General features: G+C 56.9%; 2 protein-coding genes across 2 annotated transcripts in view; one reads left to right on the forward strand and one right to left on the reverse strand.

The window, feature by feature from the left end:
* The first annotated feature begins 5,117 nt into the window (after positions 1-5,117).
* RPS21 (ribosomal protein S21) lies at positions 5,118-6,531 on the forward strand. The gene is made up of 6 exons (XM_017881193.1): positions 5,118-5,181; positions 5,366-5,428; positions 5,652-5,715; positions 5,866-5,937; positions 6,320-6,375; positions 6,468-6,531. Exons 2-6 carry the CDS (start codon positions 5,379-5,381, stop codon positions 6,475-6,477), a joined length of 252 nt encoding a protein of 83 aa, XP_017736682.1. The 5' UTR covers positions 5,118-5,181; positions 5,366-5,378; the 3' UTR covers positions 6,478-6,531.
* A 113-nt stretch (positions 6,532-6,644) lies between these two features.
* CABLES2 (Cdk5 and Abl enzyme substrate 2) overlaps positions 6,645-16,140 on the reverse strand; it is an 18,806-nt gene continuing 9,310 nt past the window's right edge. Inside the window, exons 2-10 of the mRNA XM_017881192.1 lie at positions 14,520-14,591; positions 14,317-14,409; positions 12,942-13,019; positions 12,147-12,255; positions 11,414-11,579; positions 10,878-10,981; positions 10,353-10,459; positions 9,220-9,424; positions 6,645-9,085 (exon numbers count right to left, since the gene is read on the reverse strand). Coding sequence (XP_017736681.1) covers positions 8,945-9,085; positions 9,220-9,424; positions 10,353-10,459; positions 10,878-10,981; positions 11,414-11,579; positions 12,147-12,255; positions 12,942-13,019; positions 14,317-14,345 — 939 coding nt within the window. The 5' untranslated portion in view covers positions 14,346-14,409; positions 14,520-14,591 and the 3' untranslated portion in view covers positions 6,645-8,944. The remainder of the gene's footprint in view (positions 9,086-9,219; positions 9,425-10,352; positions 10,460-10,877; positions 10,982-11,413; positions 11,580-12,146; positions 12,256-12,941; positions 13,020-14,316; positions 14,410-14,519; positions 14,592-16,140) is intronic.

A 16,140-nucleotide genomic window follows, 5' to 3' on the forward strand; every position in this document is an offset into this window, starting at 1 on the left:
CGCCCAGCTAGATTTTTGTATTTTTTTAGTAGAGACGGGGTTTCACCGTGTTAGCCAGGATGGTCTCGATCTCCTGACCTCGTGATCCGCCTGTCTCGGCCTCCCAAAGTGCTGGGATTACAGGCTTGAGCCACCGTGCCCGGCCAGCTTGCCTTTTTTAAAATTTTGAGATGGAGTCTCACTCTTGCCCAGACTGGAGTGCAATGGTGTGATCTTGGCTCACTGCAACCTCTGCTTCCTGGGTTCAAGCAGTTCTCCCACCTGAGCCTCCGGAGTAGCTGGAATGATAGGTGTGTGCCACCACAGCTGGCTGAGCATGCCATTCAGAATTCTGCTCCACTTTTACTTCCTGCTTGCACTGAATGTATAGAGCATTCGTCCTGTCCTGGACATGCATGTATGCAGCTTTGTCAAATTCCCTAGTATACAGAAGTGGGTTTTTTTCCAGTCTCACTCTGCCACCCAGGCTGGAGTGCAGTGGCATGATCTTGGCTCACTGCAACCTCTGCCTCCTGGGTTCAAGTGATTCTCCTGCCTCAGCCGCCCGAGTAGCTGGCATTATAGGGATGCACCACCACACCCGGCTAATTTTTGTATTTTTAGTAGAGATGGGGTTTCACTATGTTGGCCAGGCTGGTCTTGAACTCCTGACCTCAGGTGATCTGCCCACCTCAGCCTCCCAAAATGTCGGGATTACAGGCTTTTTTTTTTAAATTGTATTTTTAATAAACATTTATACATTTCTATAGTATATATTTTTATTGTACCATTTATATTTTTGTATTCATATTGTAGTTGTCACATCTGTTAGTTTTTTAGAGTGCAACTTATTATTGAACATGTTTCAAAAGAAGTTTAGCGAGAAAGACAAAAGCCCATGTCCTCAACAGACACCTTAGATTCTTCTTTCCTTCTCTTTTCTTCTCCTGAGCTCAGGCAGCTGTGGTGGAAGAGACAGGACCTCCTGCTGGGGCAGCACCAACGCTGGAGCAGGCTCAACAGTCCCCCACTGCCAGTGAGATTCCTGATGGTGACACTGGCCAGGCCAGAAAGGTTCGACATTTACACTAGCTGCTTCGGTGAGGGCATTCATCCTGTCCTCTGTGACAGTCACTTCACTGTCATGCAGGATGAGGGCTGCGTAGATGCAGGTAAGCTTGGATAGAGACCAAGATATGGGCTTGCGGGGCTGCTAGCTGCGGTGCTAAGTGCGGGATGAAATGAGGGCCTCGGCCGGGTGCGGTGGCTCAAGCCTGTAATCCCAGCACTTTGGGAGGCTGAGGCGGGCGGATCACGAGGTCAGGAGATCGAGACCATCCTGGCTAACACGGTGAAACCCCGTCTCTACTAAAAAATACAAGAAACTAGCCGGGCAAGGTGGCGGGCGCCTGTAGTCCCAGCTACTCGGAGGCTGAGGCAGGAGAATGGCGTAAACCCGGGCGGCGGAGCTTGCAGTGAGCTGAGATCCGGCCACTGCACTCCAGCCTGGGCGACCTCACCCCAGCACAGCCTTGGCTTCCCTGCTCCCCACTTTAGCAGCAGCTGAGGAAATTCGTATCTATTACCATAAGTGGGATCCTTTTTTTTTGAGATGGAGTTTTGCTCTTGTTGTCCAGGCTGGAGTACAATGGCACCATCTCGGCTCACTGCAACCTCTGCCTCCCAGGTTCAAGCGATTCTCCTGCCTCAGCCTCCTGAGTCTAGCTGAGATTACAGGTCCACACCACCACGCCCAGCTCATTTTTGTAGTTTTACTAGAGATGGGGTTTCACCTGGCTAGTCAGGCTGGTCTTGAACGCCTGACCTCAGGTGATCCACCTGCCTGGGCCTCCCAAAGTGCTGGGATTACAGGCTTCTGAAGCACCATGCCCGGCCCTGGATCTTTTTTACTTCTCTGCTAAATTTTTTTTCACTGTATGGAGAGTGTTATATAAAAACTGTTACAATAATGGCCTTATCTGCTAATTCTAGCATCTGTTTTAGTTCTGGAACAATTTCCATTGATTGCTTTTTTTTTTCATTACAGGCCATATTTTTCTGCTTCTTTAAATGCCTGGCAGTCTTTGACTGGATGCCACAATGTGAGTTTTACCTTACTGAGTGCTTGATACTACTGTATTCCTGTGAATATTCTTCAGCTTTTTTTCTGGGATGCAATTAAATGACTTGGAAGCAGTCTGATTCTTTCAGGTCTTGCCTTTATGATTTTTTTTTTTTTTTTTTTTTGAGACGGAGTCTCGCTCTGTCACCCGGGCTGGAGTGCAGTGGCCAGATCTCAGCTCACTGCAAGCTCCACCTCCCGGGTTTATGCCATTCTCCTGTCTCAGCCTCCCCAGTAGCTGGGACTACAGGCGCCCGCCACCTCGCCCGGCTAGTTTTTTGTATTTTTTAGTAGAGACGGGGTTTCACCGTGTTAGCCAGGATGGTCTCGATCTCCTGACCTCGTGATCCGCCCGTCTCGGCCTCCCAAAGTGCTGGGATTACAGGCTTGAGCGACCGCGCCCGGCCTCCCTGCCTTTATGATTTCTTAGGTGGGACCTGGGAAACATTCAGGGCAGGGATAATTATTCCCCATGACTGAGGCAAGACCTTTCTGAGTACTCCATCCAATGTCTTGTGATTGTGAGTTTGGAAAAGTTGAGGAAAGCAAGTACTATTTCCAGTCCCGTGTAAGCACTGAATAATCTTTCTGGATGTTTTTTTCCCCAGCCTCTAGGAAATGTACTGACAGTACTCTCCTGACCACTCAAGGAAGACCCTCTGCAGACCTCTGGAGTTCCTTCTGCTATTCTGTCCCTTCTAGTCCTCTGGCTGCCCCTGTCTCTGGCTTTTCAGCTGGAGAGAATCTCTTAACCCCCCAGGCCTCGCTGGGCAACCCACACACAGACATAGATGGGAAGGTCAGTTGTGCAGATTTCCAGCTGCAAACATCAAGACATCTCCGTGCACACGCTGAGGGTCTGGAAAGAGCACACATCTCAGGCTGCCTGCACAGAGTGGCCTTCCTGAAAGACAACTGCCTCAGTGACCTCACTTCTGACGCCTGGTTGCTGGAGTTCAGTGGAAGCAACAGCAGACACACTGCCCACATGAATACGTGGTTTCCAAGCCAGACAGAACTTGCAGCCTCAGTTCCAACCAGGTCCAGATGTTACACCTTCCCACAGTCGGAATGAAATTGGCCTGACTCGGACAGTGCTGTGTCAGGGATCCTTGGTGCCTTCACTTAATCCTGCGTCCAGCGTGCCTACTGTGTGCAGCCCCACGGGAGCACAGCTCCAGCAGCCCCAGGTCACAGGGAAGATGCCAAACAGTTCCACAAATCAGTGTCTAATGACAAGCAGATTGTCATGAGAAGTGGGTTCTCTGAGAGCCCTTAACCATATAAGCTGACATGGGCTTGGGTCAGCGAAAGAATGTGGGAGCTGAGACTTGGAGCTCAGTGTGGAGTAGGGTTGTCCAGGCAAAGCGGTGGTGGGGGCACCAGCTGTTTCTGGAGGCTCCTGTGGCTTAGCCTATGGGGCTGCTATAGGAGAGGTAGGATGTTCGTGGTCCTGAGCCTGTCCTTGTGGGGTCTTGTCTCATCTGGAAGACAAAGTTCCAAGTGGACATTTAAGTGAGGGACTGCCACACACACTCCCACAAAGGTGGTGTAGGGGCGACTCTGAGATGTTAGTGTCACAGTCTGGGATTTCTGTTTTCTCCATTAACGGACCCTTGGCACCAGGAATGAGCATGACATCAGCACTTCTCAGTCAATACTGCTGCACGGAGGAATGGGATGGGGAAATTGGGAGGGGTTGGGACAGGGAGAGGGCTGTAGGGTTTGGCCCTAGTTCTGCCACTAGTCTTGGCCAGGCCCCTTCCCTGCTTTTGCCTTGTTTTTTTCTGAGGCGGAGTTTCACTCTTGTTCTCCAGGCTGGAGTGCAGTGGTGCAATCTTGGCTCACTGCAACCTCTGCCTCCCGGGTTCAAGCAATTTTCCTGCCTCAGCCTCCCGAGTAGATGGGATTACAGACGCCCACCACCACGCCCAGCTGATTTTTTGTATTTTTAGTAGAGACGGGGTTTCACCATGTCGCCCAGGCAGGTCTCCAACTCCCGACCTCAGGTAATCCACTCACCTCCGCCTCCCAGAGTGCTGGGATTACAGGCGTGAGCCACCGCGCCCGGCCATTGGGCCTTAGTTTTCTGAGGCTAGTTCTATATCTTAGGATCATGTCCCCCGCCCAGAGAAGAACCCAACATAGGCCCCGCTGCTCCTTCCGTCTGCGGCTTGGAGCGTCTCCTGGCAACAGGTTCAGGCTGCTAACAAGGCCTTCCTCAAGAACCCACCCACAACCAACGACCACACTTCGTGGGTCCATCTTTGTATCTTCTTTACTTCCTTGGAGCAAATTCCCAGGAGCGGGTTTGCGGGGTCCAAGAGTATGCACCTCTAGCACTATGACAAATGCGGCCAAAATGCTTCAGGGAAACGGTGCCCCGGTTTGCATTCTGCTTCCCATGCCCTGCCCTGAGGGTCTGACTAGTGAAACACGGGATGGCAGAGCGGTCGGGTGCTTCTGACCCCGCGGTGGGCCGGGACCTTTTCCTACCCTCAGGAACTGTCTGAATTTCTCTTCTGCCGAGATCCTGCGGGTGTCCTTCGCCCACCGGCTCGAGGGAGTGTGAATAGCAGGCACCACGGGAGCAGGCCTCCGCTCGCATAGACTCCGTGCCTGGGCAGGAGCACCGCCCCACGCCCCAGGTGGCCGCAGGGTTAAGGGACCGGGGGGCTGGAGGCGCACTATGGGGGGTACCCCGTATCTCTGGCCCGGTCGGCAGCGGTCAGCGAGGCTCAGTCCCCGCCCCTTCTCCTAGCTGCTCATTCGGGGCTCCCGAGGCGCTCACAGGGGTCGACTGCGTCCGTGGGGCACAACCCACGGGATAGGCTAAGACGCCACACAGGCCGACCACCCCCAACGACGCCCCGCGCCCCACGGTCAGTAGGGCGGATCCTAAAGCCTCCTCCGCCGGAAGCGGAAGTGCGTCAGGGCGTCGCCGGCAAGAACGCACCGCGCAGACGCGCTGTGGAGGCGTGACCCGGAAGCGCTCGCCGAGGCCCCGCCTTGCCCGCCGATATTTCTGCCGGGTAACTAGCTGCTTCCTTTTTCTCTCGCGCGCGGTGTGGTGGCAGCAGGTGTGGCGTTCGGCGCTGGCTTCGGGCTCGGGGCTGGGGCTGGGGCGGAAGCGGGGACTTGGACGCGGGGGACGGGGTGCGGGGCGCGGTGTGCGGCTGCGGCCGTGATCCTAGGGGCGGGTTTGCGCCGGGAGCCGGGGCACGGTTCCGGCCGTCCTCACGGCGCCGCGCGGTGACTCCGCAGGCTCAGCCTTGAGATGCAGAACGACGCCGGCGAGTTCGTGGACCTGTACGTGCCGCGGAAATGGTGAGCGCCCCCCCACATGCCCCTCTTCCGTTTTTACCTAACCACCGCGTCCCCGCGCCTGCCCTTGTCCACCCACACCCCTCCTGCCCTTACCCCGCCACGTCCCTCACGTATCCTTTCCCGGACGTTCCTCTTTTCCATGCAGACCCTACCAACCCTCCGCGTGCCCGCTTTCATTTTTACCCCCCATGTCCCTTCTGCTCACTGCTCCCTTTCTCCACAGCTCCGCTAGCAACCGCATCATCGGTGCCAAGGACCACGCATCCATCCAGATGAACGTGGCCGAGGTGAGCTGGGAGCCCGGGAGGCGGGAAGGTTGGGATGTATGTGCCGTTGTGGAGGAGCCCCTAGGGTGAACGTACAGGCGGAGACTGGCTTTGAGGATTGGTGTTTCCCAAACTTGGGGGAGTGGTTTCTGACCCTTTTTCTCTTTCTAGGTTGACAAGGTCACAGGCAGGTTTAACGGCCAGTTTAAAACTTACGCTATCTGCGGGGCCATTCGTAGGATGGTGAGTGTTCCCTGGGCTTTGCTCATCACTTCGGGACATCGTGGACTTTACCCTGCGCATTTTAGTATGTGATGGTGCTTGAGTAGATTTGTTGGCAGAGTAGTTTGAGTCAGCTGGGCTGGCTGCCTGCTGCTGCTTGGGGGTGGAAGAGGGGTGCTCTGAGAAAACACTCAGGCAGCAGACCCTGCCTCCCACTAGGAGGTTCCCCCCCATCTCACGCCATAGTCAGGCTGGAGGCTGCCCCTCGGGAGAGGTGGCTCCCCTTCTGCGCCTGTTTCCATTCGCTCAGCGAGGGAGAGACATGGGCGGGTGGTGCAGCTGACCTTCTGTCATTTCAAGCAGCCGGAGTGGAAATATTCTTAGTGTGCTTTTTTTCCTTAAGGGTGAGTCAGATGATTCCATTCTCCGATTGGCCAAGGCCGACGGCATCGTCTCAAAGTAAGGTTGGGGGCTCACATTTGGGCAGAGTGAGTGGACTAGGGCTGCTCCAGAGGCGTGGTCTTAACATTGTCCTTTTCCCCTGGTTCTAGGAACTTTTGACTGGAGAAAATCATGGAAGTGGAATATTTGTCATAAATAAATAGTGAAAACCTACCTGTGCAGGTTCATTCTGTGTCTGAAGGCTCAGGGTTGAAGTTTTGCTGTCAATGGGTGACAAGGGTGGGGTAGGGTACCCAGTTAGTTGAAAGGAGACAAGCTGTGAAACATATTGCAAAACCGAGGTTTAAAGGATACATTATCCATTTAGAAACATCTAAGATAAAATGACTCAAATGTTCTGAGGTCAGAGACTTGCTTATGCACATTGACATCCACAACTGCTACCGACGTGGAAGCAGCACCAGGCCTGGTTTTGTCGAGTCACAGCCCAGCTGAACACCTCAGCTCCCGACACCTGGATGTGTTCTAGGGGATGACACGCTGATAGTGTAGTTTGGTTTAACTACTGGCTTTGTTGCAATAATCCTCAAATACCACACAGTGGCAGCTCTTGGCATCATGACAATGGACATACTGAAGGGAAGGCTTCACACTTCACATAGACCGGTTTGGTTAATAACTTTCACTACATAAATACACAAACTTAAATTACTGTGCTTATCAGCCATTTCTTGCTTTCATGTGTAGAAAGAACAATGGAGACGTGTGTCCCTGGAGGGCAGGTTGTAAACTGGAACAGTTATTAGGAAGTCAGTCCCTTACATGCTCATTACATGGGTGAGCTCTTGAGATGGGATCTGGGTGGCAGGAGAGGTTGCTTTTCAGAGGAAAGCTGCCTGGGACCCAGCATGGGGGAGCAGCTTGGAAGTCGAGTCCCCTCTGGGTGCACGTTGGGTTCCAGGGGGTCATCCTTGGCCTGAGGGCTGCTTGATGGAAGGGGATGCTCCACAGTAAATAAGGGCAAAGGCTTTGGTTTGTCCTCATCCTGCAGTCTCTCCTACACACCAGCCATCTCTGGGTCTCAACCCCAGTGAGTGGCTGTGGAAAAGGAGGGCCAGGTGGGTGCTGGCAGCTGTCCTGCACCACTGCTGGGATCAGGTGGAGTTGCTGGTAGAGTTCTGTGATCACCAGAATTGGCATCCCCTTTCTGCAGAAGCACCAGTCTGTGCAAATAGCATAGAATGTATTGTAATGGGCTAGAGACAAAGTCATCCCAGAGTCCTTCCAGGGCCAGGGAGGTTTAAAGTAGTGGTAGGAAAAAGCTTGGTGGCTGAGGCAGTGGCCAGTTTTGAGACCAGCTGACCCATGAAGAAAAACTCAGCAGTCCTTGGTTATTCAGTGTTTTGATGAGGCAGCTAGCTGGAGTGCTGGACCATGTAAAATTTGTTGCAACAACTTCAGACAGATGTGGAAAAGCTAGAGATGGGGCCCTGCACAGAAGGGACATTGACCACCACTTGGAGTCCTTTTAGCATGGTGGGCTGCCCTGGCTGAGGTGGCCAAGACAGCACCTGTTTCCTGCCTCAGAAGAAAAAGACTGATGCACTGACCCTTGGAGGTTGTGTGGGGTGTGGTCAGTGCCCTCCTGCCTGAGGCTCAAGTGTGTTTTCAGGTCAACTTTAGCAGACCTCATTTAACCATTTTTTGTTCCCTTAAAAAAAAAGACCCAAAAACCAAATCCCAATAAGTACGTTATTTTTCTCCACAATATTGCTTAGAAAAATAAGAGCCGGCAAGCAGCGATTGTCCTGGAGGCCCAGAGTGTCTCCTGGTGAGAGGCAGAGGGTAGAGCATGGCATGGGATGGGCAGCTGTCTGTTGCACCGTTGGTCTGTAGGACACAAAGGCGTCAGGATTTCACAGTGACACGATGTTTGAAGAACAGAGGACCAAGAGTCCAAGAATGAGATCAAGATAAATCAGGAGACTGCTCCCGCTAGTTTAACTGGACACCAAAAGCTCCATTTGGGATGCAGTGAGGTGGGCGGAGAAAGCTCTCGAGGAACTCAGCTTCGGTGGCTGAGGGAGCCAGCAGCACAGTCGATGTTGGGAGATGCTGCTGAGGAATCCACACCCGAAAAACCAAATCTCCACGATGAATGCCTAAATAAGTTAAACTCAGCCATTTCAGTGTGTTCAGTGAGGTCTAGAAACCCAGATCTCCACCCCAACGCTGTGGTGGCTGCGGTGGTTTACAGAAGGCGAGGCGTGGGGAGAGACACTGCAGCCGGCTCACTGCTACACGCCGTGAACAAACATCCTGGTGCCAGGCTGGTCTGAGGCACGTGAAAAAAATACCAATAACAAAACCCCACATTTAGTTACGTAAAAATCCAGGCGAATTCTCGGAAATCTCCTTGGAGGGACAGTGCATTTGGGGATGAAAGCGACGTCACTTTCCAAGGAAACAGCAAAGATGCAAACAGGAGAGCTGTACCAGCGGAGGCCAGGTGCCTCCTGTTGGCGGGTGCTGGGGGCACTGGCAGGAGGCAGCGCGGGGCTTCAGTGAGACACCTCCCTGGCTGGCAAGTGCACCCCGGTGCCCTGAGCCTTCTGTGGAGCCTCTGCTAGAACTGCTGGGTGAGGCGCCTGTAATGAGGTAACACTTGGTTCTCGGGAAGATACAGGGCCAGCTCCAAGGCCACGAGCACTGTGAACTCAAACCCGATGAGGTCACGCCTGTTGAATCGAAACCTTTCTTCTAACTTCTGCAGGGGAGAGAGAAGGGTTACATGGGAGCCTTCCCTCTTCCACGTTTCCTGCCCAGCCAGCCCCATCCCAGCAGTGGCCCTGGCTGGATGTCATGACCCTGCCTGCAGCGCCTGTGGAACCCAGCACTCACATCAATGAGCTGCTTCACACCGCTCTTGCGCAGGTCACTGCTGATCTTGGCGGCCAGCAACACGCAGGCGCCGGCGCACAGCTTGCGGTTCTGTTTGCTGAGCTTGCCCTGTAGGACCAGCTTCTCAAAGTACACGTAGGCCATGGCCACCGTCACGGGCTCCAGGCTGCACTCCTCCGACAGGCTCCGCATCTCCCGCTTTAAGCTGTGGGTTAAGACAGAAGCCATGTCCCTGGGGCTCTGGCTGGGGCTGAGGAGGCAGCCCCCTGCCACCACCAACGAGGCTCGAGCAATGTGGCTTTGAGCTGCAAGAAACACCACTGTATCCTTCAGGGCGGTACGCTCCACTATACCATGTGCAATGCCCAGGGCAGGGTGCAAGGGCAGCGACAGGCAGGCTGGGTCTTGGCTTCCCCCCTCCCTTGGGTGGGCGCCCACAGCAGGTCCCACCTGTGCCTGGTGGGTGGAGCCACAGAGGACAGGCCCTGCTCTTGGTGGGGGGCAGTGGCCTCTAATGAGGGGCAGTTTTAGGAAAAGCCTTGAAGGGAGGTGCTGGGGTGTGGGGTGAGCCACCCTCTGGAACACTGGGGCAGAGGCCAGGCAGGGCAGGCCCCCAGTACAGGGCCGTGGCCAGGAGTCCAAAGTGAGCCCAGCAGTTCTGCTGCCTTCGGCTCACTTTCCTCTGGTCACAGGAGTTCTCAGTGTGGCAAGATGTGAGAGCAGAGGCACGTGGATGGTCTTGGTGAGCACCCAGCATGCCTGGACGGGGGTGCTTTGTGGGCCAGGGGAAGGGCCACGGAACCTGCTCAGTAAAATAGCACACACTGGGAGCGGCCGGGCACAAGAGAGGCCTTGTCCCGCTCGAGTTTTACAAAGATCCTGGGCTGCTGAGAGGGTCTGGCTGAGAGGCCCGGTGGTGTGTGGGGGGATGAAGTGTGATGGGGCCGCGGGGGGCCTGGCTTGGCGGGCGGTGGAGGTTGGGGAGCTGCTGCTGGGGGCCTGGTCAGATGGCGGGAGGGGGTTGAGGACGGGCAGCGGCTAGACTTGTCAAGCTGGAGAGAGAATCTACCAGAAACTGGAGAGGCTGGCAGAGCCTCCCAGGACGATGAGATGGTCTGAGAGGGTGTCCTCACCTCCTGATTTTGCTCAGCGTCAGTTTGACGTGTGGGAACTTCTCCCTGAAGGTCTCGTTCATGTCCTTTTTGAGGTCTGAGGGCTTCACATATTCTATCACTGTGGTCTGCAACAGACAGTGGACAGGGTTGGGCTGGCCCCTTCCACAGTCCATGGGTCCCACCTGCCCGGTACCACAATGGATTTCTTACCATCCTGGGTTTGCAAACATGCATAAGGTGTGGCTTGAGAGGTCCCGAATCTCTGAGAACGGCTCAAGAGAGAACCCCAGAGCCCATGCATGCTTGGTGTGGGGACAGCCAGGCTGCCAGGTGCCGAGGGCTGAAGGGCAAAGGTTGACCCCAGCTGGAGTGGCCAGCACTGCTCCCTGGCCTGCCCTGTACACCACCACTGTCTGGTGCTGCAATCTGGGATGGGGGCACGTCATGCCCCTGGGGCGGCTTTGCCCACAGCCTGCCCTGCACGCCCTGAGCGAGGACAGGTGTGCAGCGGCCTGTGCCCAGGCCCCAGGAGAGGGCACTCACCATGTACGAAGCAAAGATGAGGACGCGCTTGTGCTTGCCGCATGGCCACTGCGGGTCATCCAGGAGGTTGGGGTTGTACTCCAGGGTGTCCCCCACGTCACTCCCTGTAAGAGAGGCAGCCCCTGACCCACCAGGAGGCTTGAGCAGTACCCATCTAGCCCCAAGGTCTGGCAGGCCGGTGCCATGGCGGGACAAGGCCAAGCGGGGGAGGGGCTCCAGGTCATGGTTCTTGCTCTCCCGAAGGGCCCAGGGCTTAGACCAAGAAAAGGATGTCCTGAGAGGAGGGGCCCTCCCTGGAGTCATCTGTGGATGCAGCTCCTCCCCACTGCCCGGCTCAGGCCAAGCCCAGGGCCAGCAATTCAGTGTGGAGCTGTTCCTCTCCTGAGTGGCCGCCCCCTGACCCTGTTCCCCAGGCTCCATCGTGCACAGAGGGCTACAGATTGAAAGGAGCTTGCTGGTGCTGCTGCAGTCCCTGGGCCATGGTTAAGGCACGCGGGCCACCCTGTTCCGGGCTGTGGTTAAGGCACGTGGGCTACCTAGTTCTGTGCCGGCTGGTGCTGATTTGGTGGGGGCAGGTTTATGTCTTGACCCTGGCAGAGTCCGGGGGACACCGGGCCGAGGTGTGGGTAGCAGGCCATGGCTGTCACTCTTGTGTGTGACCAGGGCGTTGGTGGGGTACAGGAACTTTGCATAAGACACGACCTAGAAAAGCAAACGCATCTGGCCTCAGTTCTGCTTCCTGGGACTAGAGGGCAAAGTGAGCTCTGCCTGCCTCCCGCTGCAGGAAGCCCAGAGGCACACGCCGGGAGCCCTGTGTGGAAAATGAAGGGATCAACTCAGATCAAGCCGTTGAGGCTGCACCTGAGCCAGACGCTGCTTCTCACATAGCTAGAACATTCCAGAACACCACTGTGCTCTATCTGGGTTCTGCAGCCTGTAACGTTCTCCCTGCCTCTGAAGACCACTGACCACCAGCACAGAAGCTGGAGGGTTGGCGAGCCCCACCCTGCAGCGGGGAGGTGTCCAGGAGCACCTGGCTGTAGTGCGGCAGAGCAGACCTCAGGCACGGCCAGGCTGCCGGGGGAGTCTGATGGGCTCCAGGGCCGTGTTCTCAGGGCTGCACGGGCCCACATCCACTCCACCCTTGCGTTTTACGTGGAATGAAGCACAGCTCCATGTCTGCCTTGTGGGCACTGACGTGTGGGACTGCTCCCACCTGCCTGCCTGGCCCTGATGGCGCTGGATGTCTGCCTGCAAAGAGGCTCTTACCTTCCCATCTGCTCCCAGCTCCACGCCTTCCAGCTCAAAGACCATCTCGGAAGACACAGAGACACCACCAGATGGGTGCCTCTGCTTCTGGCTGTCCACCCTCAGGTCACTGCAAACATGGGAGAGGCAAGGGGCTGTGGCCTGCGCTGAACTCAGGCTCCGGCCGCCCAGCCCACCTGTCTGCTGGCCCAAGGTGCGCTCAGAAACAATGTCAGCACAACCCCTCGGGAAAGAAAGGCGGCACTGGTGTGACCAGGAAGGTGCACATCAGGAGTGCTTTCATGGAAGGGGGGTCTTTGAGCTCCGCTTCCCCAGTACAGGCACTGGCTGGTAGAGCCCCCGGGGCAGTGCCCACCTTCACTAGCCCTCCAGGTGCATGTGCCCACGCCTGGTCAGGTTTCTCCACCACTGTTTTTAAGCCAGGGCTACACATAATCCCCACCCCACAGCTGTTTCCTCCTTCCCTGAATTACGCACGGATACAACTGCCTGGATGGTCACAGGGCCATGTGGCTCTGTCCACAGGAGGTGGGATAGCCCGGCCACCTGTACATCGACAGCGTGAACAGAAACCGGCCCCTCTGGAGAATGAGGACCTGAAACGGCCCCAGGTTCCTGAGGAGCTTTGGTGGAGGTTGACGTGCTGAGCCTCACATGAGCCCAGGGGCAGCCTGATGGGGACGCAGCCTCACCTGGGGGCGCAGAGCCCTCTGATGCCTCCTGGGCCTGGTGGGGACCAGGCCTTGCCTTCTGCCCAGACGCATACCGCATGCAAGGCAAGGGCTGAGTACTCACCTGATCCGCAGGCCTTCCCCATAGGGCAGGACTGAGAAGGCTGCACACAGGGACCGCTTGGCACAGATGAGCACAATCCTGCAGGGGGACAGAGTCAGAGTCAGGGGAGACAGGGGCTGGGGGGCAGGGGTCAAGGTGCTGCTGCTTCCAGAGCTACAGACATTTCCATGGAAAATTCCTTCTGCCTAAATTCAGGTGCTGGGAGACTGCCCATGCTGCCCAAGGGGACTTGGGCCCAGGAGGCCGGGTGGCCAGAGCCACTAAGCCTGGCCCCGCCAAGCTCTCAGAGTGGATTCCCTACAGGAGCTACCAGGGTGCCCCTCCCTGGGACATGGCTGCACGTGGGCAGGCATAGCAGTGACATCCTGAAGTCTCCTCCCTGACCCAGTGCGGGTGGGGCTGGCGGCCTCACCTCAGGATCTTGGCTCATTCAGAGATGAGAGGCAGCCAGAGGGGACAGGATGGCGAGGCCAAGGGCTGCCTCAAGCCAGACCTCAGAGGTCCTCAGTGGTGCAGGGCTCAATGCCACCAGAGAGGGCCTGATCCAGGTCCACAGAGAGGCTGGCCCGAAGGCTCCCTTCCAAGGTGCTCGAGCAGTTAGGCTCCGGGCCAGGGAGCACAGGCAGGAGCCACTGTTTCTCCTCCCTTAGACACTGGCTCTGCCCTGCCTGGGCCCAGGGTCTCACCAAGGGGACAACAGCGGGAGAACTTCTCCCCCTCTCTGGCTTGGATGACGGGAGCCAGGGCTGGCACTCACGTCTGCTGGAAGCTGTATAGGACTGACGGGGAGGAAGGGTCCGTTCAGACCCACAGTCACCATAAGGAGGATGCCCGGCAGGGGGAACTCCAGAAGGAAGGGAGCGCTCTGGACCTCAGGACACCTCAGGACATGCAGTGAGGGGAGTACGGGGCCACAGGAACACCCCCTAGACACCCTGACACTGAGACACCCTGACACAGTCTCTCAGGGTGCACCTGGGCACGGCTGCGGCCCTCCGCCAGCTTTGGGCAGCCTCTCCTCCGTGCCCCCAGCAAAGCCCAGCCCTCCTCGCCACGCATCTCACAGCCACGCCCGTTTCTGTGTCTCCAATTTTCCTTCATGTCAGCACTGTTGCTGGACGCTGGCGTCCACACGTGGCCCTTCACGTGGGAGCCCAGAGAGGATGACCTCGCTGTGGTGACACCAGGGACCCGTGGTGCTTGGCTGATGTGGAGCAAAGAGTGTGGTGGGGAGGAGGGTCCGCCTCTAGAGGTGTGGGATGTGGAGCGGGCGGAAGTCTTGGGAGCAGAGGGAAGATTGCTTGGCTGACACGGGCAGGACCCTGTGGGCCTCTGGAGACCACAGCCCTGGCCAGCTCCTGGCTCGGCCTTATACCTGCTGTTCCTGGTGTCGTACTGCCTCATGTTCTTGATGAAGTGGGTCTTCTTCAGGCCTTTATGTCTTGGTGATCCAGATGTGTGTTTGGTTCTGCAAGGCAAAGGACACAGGTCGCTCTTGTCCTCCCAGGACCCTCTGGCCCTGCAGGGGTCAGTGGCAGCCCGAGTGTTGTAGAGCTCGGGGCAGTCGGGGGCGTGTACCTCTGTGCTGGAGCACATCCCACGGCATCTTCCAGAAACTCCAGGGAGCAGCGCTGGGACGTGACTCGCTTCCTGCAAGATGACAATGGGGCCTCAAAACAGGCATGGGGCCACCAGCCCAGGCACCGCCTTTGTGGCCAGAAACCGAGCACCGCCCGCCGTGCAGGGAAGGGCCACTCTCCAGCGCAGCTGCACACCCACAGGCCAAGGGGCTTCCAGAGCCTGCGCAGACTGACACGGGGAGGAGGGGCACCGCATGCCTCGAGAGGTTCCTGTTTCAGAGGCACTGAGCTCTTCTCTGGGGACCAGTGGCCCTGGGGACAGGTTCCTCAGGCACAGCATAGCGCAGCACAGCACGCCAACCTGCCCTGCCCACCAAGGGTCACTCGGCCCCAAGCAACATCCTGCCAGGGGCACCACCAGCTCTGACAGGCCCATCCCACCCAGCGCTGCCTGAGGCTGGTGCTACCTGCCCCTCCCTGAAGCACAACTTGGCATCGGGGCACCATGGCACAGGCAGGCGGGGTGGGCACCAGGCAGCCCTTGCTTTCAGGCCACCTTCCCGTGGCTCGCAGCTCTCTGCATCAGCCACACCCTCCCACCTCAGCGCCGTCACGGGGGCTCCTCCTCAGTCTGGAACATTGTGTTCCTGCTCTTCCGGTGGCCACCTCTTTCTGAACTTTTTGGCTCACAGGTGGCCCTGAGGGAGGCTGCCTAGGTCGCGCTATTCTGTGACCTGCTCATGGCACTGGTCACTACAGCAAGGAGGTGTCCCCGCCTCACCACCCACCTGCCGTCTGTCTCCCTTTCCAAAGTGCCGGCCCCATGGATGGGGCAGGGTCTGTCCCCGTTCACTGCTGTCCTCAGTGCCTGCCCTCCTGCCTGGACTTCAGGAGTCTCCCAGGTGTTTCCCATAAGTGAAACGTGCAGGCAGATATTTGTTGGCTGAATGACTGTACAACACACTTCCCTGAACACCCCCTCAGGACACAATGCCCACTGCTCCTCAGACCCTCGACCCTCAGGACCAAGTGAGGCCATCCTGATGTGGAGACATGACATGGTTCAGTAACTCTCAGGGCCACGCAACTCCAAGCGCAGAGCTGTGTCTTGAACCCGGGTCTGTCCGGGACTCCAAAGCTTTGTTCTCTCCCTTATACTGGGAGCCATGAACATGTGTGCCTGGGCACCAAGGCATTCCAAAAACATAGCTTAGGAGATAAGGTCCAATGCCAGTTGATGCAATGTTGCAGTATTGGAAAACCACTCCAATTGCAATGACAATGATGGGGCGACGTGGCGTGGCACGTCTGAGGAGCCTGCCTGCCCTGCAGGGCTGTTGGCCCCCAGAGGGGAGCGGTTGGTGGTGGTGGTGACAGTGGTGATGATGGCAGTGGTGACAGTGGCGGTAGTGATGGTGATGGCGGCAGTGATGGCGGTGACGGTGGTGATGACAGTGGTGATGGTGGTGACAGTGGCGGTGGTGATGGTGATGACGGTGGTGATGGTGGCAGTGATGGCGGTGACGGTGGTGATGATGACAGTGGTGATGGTGGTGGTGGTGATGGCGGTGGTGACAGTGGCGGTGGTGATGGTGATGACGGTGGTGATGGTGGCAATG

The sequence above is a fragment of the Rhinopithecus bieti genome, unplaced genomic scaffold (assembly GCF_001698545.2).
Source record: "Rhinopithecus bieti isolate Rb0 unplaced genomic scaffold, ASM169854v2 scaffold_12573, whole genome shotgun sequence".
In the NCBI taxonomy this organism is placed as follows: domain Eukaryota; kingdom Metazoa; phylum Chordata; class Mammalia; order Primates; family Cercopithecidae; genus Rhinopithecus; species Rhinopithecus bieti.

What these genes read in the sequence shown, in the direction of transcription:
- RPS21 (XM_017881193.1), top strand. Translation starts at nt 5,379, where the DNA reads ATGCAGAACGACGCCGGCGAGTTCGTGGACCTGTACGTGCCGCGGAAA. An exon ending in TCCAGATGAACGTGGCCGAG is followed by an intron (nt 5,716 to 5,865) that starts GTGAGCTGGGAG and finishes TTCTCTTTCTAG; the next exon opens with GTTGACAAGGTCACAGGCAG. An exon ending in GCGGGGCCATTCGTAGGATG is followed by an intron (nt 5,938 to 6,319) that starts GTGAGTGTTCCC and finishes TTTTTCCTTAAG; the next exon opens with GGTGAGTCAGATGATTCCAT.